Source organism: Salmo salar, chromosome ssa09, assembly GCF_905237065.1.
Source record: "Salmo salar chromosome ssa09, Ssal_v3.1, whole genome shotgun sequence".
NCBI classification, from domain to species: domain Eukaryota; kingdom Metazoa; phylum Chordata; class Actinopteri; order Salmoniformes; family Salmonidae; genus Salmo; species Salmo salar.
In genome coordinates, this window is record NC_059450.1 from 19,561,812 (window position 1) to 19,572,500 (window position 10,689).

General features: G+C 45.4%; 1 protein-coding gene across 3 annotated transcripts in view; it reads right to left on the reverse strand.

The window, feature by feature from the left end:
• The window catches only part of LOC106610840 (formin), a 104,516-nt gene that overhangs the window by 72,556 nt on the left and 21,271 nt on the right, over window positions 1-10,689 (reverse strand). For all 3 annotated transcript variants that reach the window (XM_014210460.2, XM_014210459.2, XM_014210458.2), the window contains 2 exons: window positions 8,012-8,073; window positions 5,736-6,418 (listed from right to left, as the gene is read on the reverse strand). In XM_014210460.2, the coding sequence (XP_014065935.2) occupies window positions 5,736-6,418; window positions 8,012-8,073 (745 nt within the window). The remainder of the gene's footprint in view (window positions 1-5,735; window positions 6,419-8,011; window positions 8,074-10,689) is intronic.

Sequence of the window (10,689 nt, forward strand, 5' to 3'; positions counted from 1 at the left end):
TTATCCCAGAAACCCTAGACCCACTCCAATTTGCCTACCGCCCCAACAGATCCACAGATGATGCAATCTCTATTGCACTCCACACTGCCCTTTCCCACCTGGACAAAACGAACACCTATGTGAGAATGCTATTCATTGACTACAGCTCAACACCATAGTGCCCTCAAAGCTCATCACTAAGCTAAGGACCATAGGACTAAAAACCTCCCTCTTCAACTGGATCCTGGACTTCCTGACGGGCCGCCCCCAGGTGGTAAGGGTAGGTAACAACACATCCGCCACGCTGATCCTCAACACAGGGGCCCCTCAGGGGTGCGTACTCCGTCCCCTCCTGTACTCCCTGTTTGCTCATGACTGCACGGCCAGGCACGACTCCAACACCATCATTAAGTTTGCCGATGACACAACAGTGGTAGGCCTGACCACCAACAACGACGAGACAGCCTATAAGGAGGAGGTCAGAGACCTGGCCGTGCGGTGCCAGGACAACAAACTCTCCCTCAACGTGATCAAGACAAAGGAGATGATTGTGGTCAACAGGAAAAATAAGACCGAGCACACCCCCATTCTCATCAATGGGGCTGCAGTGGAGCAGTTTGAGAGCTTCAAGTTCCTTGGTGTCCACATCACCAACAAACTAACATGGTCCAATCACACCATGACAGTTGTGAAGAGGGCACAACAAAACCTATTCCCCCTCAGGAGACTGAAAAGATTTGGCATGGGTCCTCAGATCCTCAAAAGGTTCTCCAGCTGCACCATCGAGAGCATCCTGACTGGTTGCATCACTGCCTGGTATGGCAACTGCTCTGTCTCCGACCGCAAGGCACTACAGAGGGAAGTGCGAATGGCCCAGTACATCTCTGGGGCCCTGCTTCCTGCCATTCAGGACCTCTATACCAGGCGGAGTCAGAGGAAGGCCCAAAAAATTGCCAAAGACTCCAGCCACCCTAGTCAGAGACTGTTCTCTCTGCTACCGCAGGGCAAGTGGAGTGGAGCACCACATCTAGGTCCAAGAGGCTTCTACCCCCAAGACATAAGACTCCTGAACATCTAATGGCTACCCAGACTATTTGCAATGCCCCCCATTTTACACCGCTGCTTCTCTCTGTTGTTATCATCTATGCATAGTCACTTTAATAACTCTACATACATGTACATATTACCTCAACTAACCGGTGCTCCCGCACATTGACTCTGTACCGGTACCCCCCTGTATATAGTCTCGCTATTTTTATTTTACTGCTGCTCTTTAATTACTTGATACTTTCTTATTCTTATCCGTATTTTTTTAAACTGCGTTGTTGGTTAGAGGCTCGTAAGTAAGCATTTCACTGTAAGGTCTACACCTGTTGCATGTGACTAATACAATTTGATTTGATTTGATTTTACTTTTTGGGAAAAGTGGAATAGCTAGTGGACTTCTCAGTACAAATTGTCCTGTGCCAGAGATAAACAATTTGCGAAGCTGTTTATTTGATGTTTACTTGGGCTGTGCAGTGTTTACTTCCATATTTTGATTCAGGGCAGACGTTTGCTGGAGTGAGAATTTGCAGAATGCAAAGAAAACCAACTTCAATTTCCGCTTTTTAATAAAAAGTTACATTTATGACTGAGGCTTCTGAAAGTCGTATGATTCAAGTGTCACTGGGTTTGAGATGTGAGATTTCAGCACTAAAGGAGGATTTCAAATAAACTACAAGGAAGATGAGAAGTATTCTGTTTCCTCTGTTGCTGGGTAACGCTGAAAGCAAACAGAGGAGTCTGATGATGTCTCTCTTGTAAAGTTCTTGTAGAGTTCAGCCTTGCTCTGCCACCTTTACTTTCCATTCCTCTTTTAAATCATAGAAGATAACTATCCCCTGGGTTAGACAGTGTGGCAGCCTCAGGCTCTGTTTGATAAGTGATCCAGCCCTCTCTGATAATGCAGGGAGAGGAAGATGAAGTCCGCCATAACTCAGCCTGTATATAGGCCAGGTCAGGCAGCCTCACAGGCAGCAGGTTCACTGAGACAGGTTCATCAGGACCCATCTATGTGAGGCAGACTTACTGTATGTATAACACAGGTCATGTTAACTTTTCAATTAGAGTTTATCTACTGATAGTAATATAGTAATGTAATGCATGATTTAGTAACTTTCTATAAGGGATCCCTTTGTAAAATGTAATAGGCCTACTGCTTCTGTAGATGTAGTGTATCCATACTGTATGGACTGTAGATATTAAAAAATATACACTGCTCAAAAAAACACTTAAACAACACAATGTAACTCCAAGTCAATCACACTTCTGTGAAATCAAACTGTCCACTTAGGAAGCAACACTGATTGACAATACATTTCACATGCTGTTGTGCAAATGGAATAGACAACAGGTGGAAATTATAGGCAATTAGCAAGACACCCCCAATAAAGGAGTGGTTCTGCAGGTGGGGACCACAGACCACTTCTCAGTTCCTATGCTTCCTGGCTGATGTTTTGGTCACTTTTGAATGCTGGCGGTGCTTTCACTCTAGTGGTAGCATGAGACGGAGTCTACAACCCACACAAGTGGCTCAGGTAGTGCAGCTCATCCAGGATGGCACATCAATGCGAGCTGTGGCAAGAAGTTTTGCTGTGTCTGTCAGCGTAGTGTCCAGAGCATGGAGGCACTACCAGGAGACAGGCCAGTACATCAGGAGATGTGGAGGAGGCCGTAGGAGGGCAACAACCCAGCAGCAGGATCGCTACCTCCGCCTTTGTGCAAGGAGGAGCAGGAGGAGCACTGCCAGAGCCCTGCAAAATGACCTCCAGCAGGCCACAAATGTGCATGTGTCTGCTCAAACGGTCAGAAACAGACTCCATGAGGGTGGTATGAGGGCCCGACGTCCACAGGTGGGGGTTGTGCTTACAGCCCAACACCGTGCAGGACGTTTGGCATTTGCCAGAGAACACCAAGATTGGCAAATTCGCCACTGGCGCCCTGTGCTCTTCACAGATGAAAGCAGGTTCACACTGAGCACGTGACAGACGTGACAGAGTCTGGAGACGCCGTGGAGAACGTTCTGCTGCCTGCAACATCCTCCAGCATGACCGGTTTGGTAGTGGGTCAGTCATGGTGTGGGGTGGCATTTCTTTGGGGGGCTGCACAGCCCTCCATGTGCTCGCCAGAGCTAGCCTGACTGCCATTAGGTACCGAGATGAGATCCTCAGACCCCTTGTGAGACCATATGCTGGTGCGGTTGGCCCTGGGTTCCTCCTAATGCAAGACAATGCTAGACCTCATGTGGCTGGAGTGTGTCAGCAGTTCCAGCAAGAGGAAGGCATTGATGGTATGGACTGGCCCGCTCGTTCACCAGACCTGAATCCAATTGAGCACATCTGGGACATCATATCTCGCTCCATCCACCAACGCCACGTTGCACCACAGACTGTCCAGGAGTTGGCGGATGCTTTAGTTCAGGTCTGGGAGGAGATCCCTCAGGAGACCATCCGCCACCTCATCAGGAGCATGCCCAGGCATTGTAGGGAGGTCATACAGGCACGTGGAGGCCACACACACTACTGAGCCTCATTTTGACTTGTTTTAAGGACATTACATCAAAGTTGGATCAGCCTGTAGTGTGGTTTTCCACTTTAATTTTGAGTGTGACTCCAAATCCAGACCTCCATGGGTTGATAAATTGGATTTCCATTGATTATTTTTGTGTGATTTTGTTGTCAGCACATTCAACTATGTAAAGAAAAAAGTATTTAATAAGATTATTTCTTTCATTCAGATGTAGGATGTGTTGTATAAGTGTTCCCTTTATTTTTTTGAGCAGTATATATTTTATTTAACCTTTATTTAACTAGGCAAGTCAGTTAAGAAAAAATATTATTTACAATGATGGCCTACCCCGGCCAAACCCGGACGACGCTGGACCAGTTGTGCGCCGCCCTATGGGACTTCCAAACACGGCCGGATGAGATACAGCCTGGATATGCCTTATCTGTGTTTGTGTTCATGAGTTTCTCTCTACTGTCAAGTCATGATGTCAGGGTTTGGTCGACCGGGGCTGAATTGATCAGAAAGGAGAAATTTTACCACGGTGGAGACGAAGGGAACTCAACAAACAGACAAAAAATGGGTCCTCAGATTCTCAAGAGGTTCTACAGCTGCACCATTGAGAGCATCCTGACGGGTTGCATCACTGCCTAGTATGGCAACTGCTCGGCCTCTGACTGCAAGGCACTACAGAGGGTAGTGCGTACGGCCTAGTACATCACTGGGGCCAAGCTTCCTGCCATCCAGGACCTCTATACCAGGCGGTTTCAATTGTCAAAGACTCCAGCCACCCTAGTCATAGACTATTCTCACTGCTACCGCACGGCAAGCGGTACGTACCGGAGTGCCAAGTCTAAGTCCAAGAGGCTTCTAAACAGCTTCTACCCCCAAGCCATAAGACTCCTGAACATCTAATCAAATGGCTACAAAGACTATTTGCATGCCCCCCCCCCCCCTTTTACAATGCTGCTACTCTCTGTTATTATCTACAGTATGCATAGTCACTTTAAGAACTCTACCTACATGTACATATTACCTCGACTAACCGGTGCCCCCGCACATTGACTCTGTACCGGAACCCCCTGTATATAGCCCCGCTATTGTTATTTACTGCTGCTCATTAATTATTTGTTACTTTTATTTTTTGTATTTTTTTGTGGGGGGGGGGGGATTTTTCTTAAAACTGCATTGTTGGTTAAGGGCTTGTAAGTAAGTATTTCACTGTAAGGTCTACACCTGTTGTATTCGGCGCATGTGACAAATATGATTGATTTGAAAATGTTGTCCAGCTGGTCATAGCTGAAATACCACAGCAATCAAACACATAGACAGAGACTCAATTAGAGTCGAGTGTGTCCAATTGGGTCCAATTTGCTATTGGCTACCCACAGCGGTGGTGAAAGTATCTGTCTGGGACAGCCAAGAGGCTGTAACCAAGAACATAATGATACTCCCAAAAATCTTCCCTTTAATTTCATACTGCCTTCACAGGGACCAACTCAAATAACTCCACGTAATGGGCTCTGACTGACTCCAGCAAACTGCAGTGAACCAATGTTGAAAAATGTTGGGAAAATACATCTACGTAAACTCCACAAAGCCTTGCACAGTAGACAGCATTTATAATTGACTGGACCATGCCTGTATTGACATGTAATCCCTGTAAAGCACAGCTAACTATGTCTTCCCTATTACAGCTTCCTCATGAAGCCTGCTCTGTATATACAGCGAAATTGTGTGTATTTTGACATTTGTTCATTGACCTGGCCTTTTTCGAAAGTGTACTGTATTTACCCTCATAATGTCTATCCAGAAACGTGTTACAGTTAATAGTCCTGTTTAATGTTGTTCAACTGTAAACTTTATAGCAGGCATGTAACCGCTGTGGCCCACTCAACCCTCCACCATTAGCCAGGACCAGAGAGTGTGAACCACAAGTCAACTTCCTCTACCAATCCAGCCATAGAAATACAAGGCCATAAAGCTGGGAGCCTGGCATCCAGCAGTAGAAACCACAGCCACTGGAAATGTGCTGAAACATCTCACTTGGGCTCCTGTCCTCATCCAGGGTACTAGCGTAGGGGCGGTCAACCCAGCCTGATGTTTCACTGTGTTAGAGTGTCTGTGTACCTGATGGAAGTGCCACAGTGAGGAGAGGGAGACAGAAGTGATAATACATCTTGTGAATGGGCTATAGAAGAAGTAGGTACTTATTGTCCTGGATCTGTATCCTGGTCCAGTATAGAGGCTTCATGGGAGTGGAAGGTTCCAACGCAGGCTTCCTTGGGGCCTTCTCTGCTGCCTGGCCGAACCCAAACCCAAATCCTCCCCCAGGAGGAGGGGGTGGGCCGCACCCAGGAGGAGGGGGAGGAGGAGGAGGGCCAGCTCCAGGTAACCCAAGGGGAGGGGGAGGTGGGGGACCAAAACCTGGGAGGGGGGGTGGAGGCGGTGGCCCCATATTTCCAGGTAACGGGGGAGGAGGAGGTGGAAGCTGTCCTACTTGGCCAGGGAGGGGAGGAGGGGGAGGGGGAGGAGGAGGAGGAAGAGGAGGAGGAGGTGGGCCAGGCAGTCCTCCATGAAGACTCAGGTTGATGGAGTCCAGGTTGAGTTTCTTAGGCACGTTCTGGCTGGGGCTGAGACCGGACCGGCTGGCCTCACCCTCGGGGGTCCTGAGGAAGGTCTCCCTGTCTGTCTGGATGCAGACGTTACGGAAAGTTTTAGGGGGCAGGTTGTCCTCAGTGGACACACAGGTCTCGCGGAGCTTGCCCCTCTCAAGACACTGGCTAAAGGCCTGGTGACGGTCTGTATGCATCTTGCTGATGACTCCCTCCAGCCGGGACACTGACACAGCATGCTCCCCACGCACCTGGAAGATTTGGAGCTCAAAGTCCGTCTGTGTGGAGCAGGAGCACAGAGATCAGTCAGAAACATCCCACTCAGCCATATGAAACAGAATCACATAATGTTGGGCTCCACAAAGACCCCTGGGTGACTCAATGAGAGCATGTGAGGGAAAATGGCCATCATTACCTTCATTTAATTAAATTAAGTGATTTCTAACATCATGCCCACTCATTTTCATTCCAATCTTTCATCCCCAACAGAAAAGTACAATAACTGACAACATAATGAAGAGCTAATAAGCTGGATGTTTATTGGAAGTTTCAAACATCAACGTAATCCAGCCAAACTTGAGGAAAAGTGAAAAGGAAACCATTTTGCAATGTATCCGACACATGTTTCTTGTTAGCATGGGGGTCAGCAAGGAAAATGAATTAGGCACGTTCCTATCCTTTCTCATGGTTTAACTACATGTTTATGAGTGTCAATACGATGGCCTGATGCAAGGGATTAGAGATAAATGGCAGGGTAACACGCAGAGGAAGACCTCTACATGCAGAGGAAGTCATCTATAACTGCTGAATCAGCACTGCTTTAATAATAGTCATTTTCAGACACACTTTCCAGAGACAATTTGCTCAAGTAAGGTTGTTGTTCAGAGAAATTGTTCCATAAATATGGTTAACAGTCTGCTCTATGATCCTCTTACTCATCCCAGGCTGTTCTTGGAACACAGGGGAAACATAACAAATAAATGTGACTACTCCTCTTAGACCTGTGAGAAACTATTTCAAATACTGCTTTCAATTTCATCACCTTGGCACTGGTGGCTCAGTTGAACAAACAATGCATTATGGTGCTTCAGCAACAGAGTGGAATCTGCTGAGTTTAGAGGGTGAACTCTAAACTAGATCTTACATAAATAATGGAGACATTTCCAGTTGGAAAGAGACAGGTCAGTAAATGAGATCTCTGGGTGCGTCCATGTTGTAAATTGTGATCTTATGTCATAGGAGGAACTGGCAGGAGCTTCACATCTGGAACACATCATGACATCACAGCTTCCTCTCTCAATGATGACCTCATGTCAAATGTGACTGGGATGTCACATTTAAGACAGGATGAGTCCTACTGTATTTGAGGACTTTCATTCAAAAACATTTATATAATTGTTGTGCTGTCAATATAAAACCTTGTGCCTGACAACAGTGTTATGCCACAAAAGTGTGAGCCAATTCATGAGATGCTTTGGTCGAAATGACCATTTGAAGGAGTCAAAGGAGACACCAGACCCACTTAAGGCCAATAATATATTTAGATAGAAATGCAAGGCTGTCCATTTTCTATGGTGGTGAAGAGAGGTGTGTAACCACACGTTGGGCCATTGAGACATTCTCAGACATCAAGCCTGGAAAGTCCAGTCACTAAAGACAATAGTTGGCTTTGCTTCTGTGATTGATTGGCGACATCTAGTGTCACTGAAGAAAACTGCAGTGTCCTGGGTTCATTAGTATTAGTTACTTTGTTATTACATGCAGACAGTAGGACATGGTGAGGCGACTGCATTTGGTTGAAACAAACACCAGCACTGAAATCAGTAAGAATGATATGTAGTGAACTGTTTAAAACAAAGAGGTTAACTTACATGTAATTTCTCCAATTCCTCTTTGCATTCTCTCTTCAGCTGCAAGAGGGCAGCCTGGTGCTCTGGAAGGGAAAAAAGACATCCACTTACTATAGCTAGAACACATGACAATGTCATTAACATGTATACATAAATACAATTACACAGCATAAGACCATCACAAATGTCACATTAGTTTGAAGGATTATTTCTGTCACGGGGGTCGTAAAATGGAGACCAAGACGCAGCGTGGATAGTGCTCATTTTTTATCTTTTAATGAATACACTTAACCAACAAAACAAGAAAATGACCAACAACAGTCCCGTCAGGTACTAAGACTAAACGGAAAACAAACACCCACAAAACCCAAAGAAAAACAGGCTGCCTAAGTATGGCTTCCAATCAGAGACAACGAAAGACACCTGCCTCTGATTGGAAACCATACTCGGCCACACATGGAAAATGAAACATAGAGACAGAAAACTAGAACAAATGCCCCTAGAAACAAACCAACCCCAAAACACACAAAACAACCCCCCTGCCACGCCCTGACCATTCTACTATGGCAAAATGACCCTTTTCACTGGTCAGGACGTGACAATTTCAAAGTCCACAAGAGATTACATTTTCAATAGCAACCAACTTTACAAGACAGTTGGTTGCTCTCTTTCACCAGACATTAGTACAATAGTAAAACACACACAAGATTAACATGTGATTGCGGAGATAACTAATATGGCAGTGAAACATAATCCTCTCTTCCTCCATGTTATGCTAGGCTGCTGCTGAGGGACGAAAGAGACATGCCAAGGGGTCTGAATACTCTCCAATAATATTGTCAGATGTTACTATTGTCTTACAACACAGATTTATGTCCTTCATTGTTCTTCAGGCGGTCCGTCAAAACAAAGGCATGTCTCTTCCAGGAAGGACATTGAAAAGAAGTTGGTTTAGTTTCCTAAATTAGCTCTTTTAATGGCATAGATGTGACTGAGCCACCCTACAGTAGATATTTGAGCCACCCTACAGTAGATATTTGAGCCACCCTACAGTAGATATTTGAGCCACCCTACAGTAGATATTTGAGCCACCCTACAGTAGATATTTGAGCCACCCTACAGTAGATATTTGAGCCACCCTACAGTAGATATTTGAACCACCTTACAGTAGATATTTGAGCCACCTTACAGTAGATATTTGAGCCACCCTACAGTAGATATTCTATATTTTATTATCTACTCTAGGGTGGCTCAGTTACATCTACAGTGCATTAGGAAAGTATTCAGACCCCTTGACATTTTCCACAAGTTTGGAACCACCAAGACTCTTCCTAGATCTGCCCGCCCAGCTAAAAGGAGCAATCGGGGGAGAATGGCCATGGTCAGGGAGGTGACCAAGAACCCAATTATCACTTCCAGAAGGACAACCATCTCTGCAGCACTCCACCAATCAGGTCTTTATGGTAGAGCGGCCAGACGGAAGCCACTCCTCAGTAAAAGGAACATGACAGCCCGCTTGGAGTTTGCCAAAAGGCACCTAAAGGACTCTTGGACAAGATTCTGGTCTGATGAAACCAAGATTGAACTCTTTGGCCTGAATGCCAAGAGTCACGTCTGGAGGAAATCTGGCACCATCCCTACGGTGAAGCATGGTGGGGGCAACATCATGCTGTGGGGATAATTTTCAGTGGCAGGGACTGGGAGACTAGTCAAGATCGAGGGAAAGACGAACGGAGCAAAGTACAGAGAGATCCTTGATGAAAACCTGCTCCAGAGCACTCAGGACCTCAGACTGGGGTGAAGGTTCACCTTCCAATAGGACAACGACACTAAGCACACAGCCAAGACAATGCAGGAGTGGCTTCGGGACAAGTCTCTGAATGTCCTTGAGTGGAACAGCCAGAGCCCGGACTTGAACCCAATTGAACATCTCTGGAGAGACCTGAAAATAGTTGTGCAGCGATGCTCCCTATCCAACCTGACAGAGCTTGAGAGGATCTGCAGAGAAGAATGGGAGAATCTCCCCAAATACAGGTGTACTAAGCTTGTAGCGTTATACCCAAGAAGCATCAAGGCTGTAATCACTGCCAAAGGTGCTTCAACAAAGTTCTGAGTAAAGGGTCTGAATACTTATGTAAATGTGATATTTCAGTTTTTTAGTTTTAATAGATTTGCAAATAATTCTACAAACCTGTTTTTGCTTTGTCATTATGGGGTATTGTGTGTAGATTGATGAGGGGAAAAAACGATTTTAGAATAAGGCTGTGACTTAACAAAATGTGGAAAAAGTCAAAGGGTCTGAATACTTTTCGAATGCACCGTATGCCATTAAAAGAGCTTATTTAGGAAACTAAACCAATCTGTTTTCAATGCCCTTCCTGTTACTGTAAAGGATACTGCATTTTCAAAGACTGCTTTATTTACTTTGCCTCATCATCTCACAGTAAACTACAGTAATATAGCGTATATATGGCCAGAGTATGTGAGAATAAGAATGTCTTCGACATTTGACAACCACATAAAAATATGTTTTTGTTAGCTAATGCTGCAGTGAACCATATAAATTGCTTCTGGAAGTAGGAACGAGTTAGATACCTCAGCAGTAAAGCTATTAGAGCTAAACAATCTGCTGTAAAGGGGATATTACAGTATGATGTCTGGTGGTTAAAGTATTCAAGCAATTTGTGAGAACAAACCAA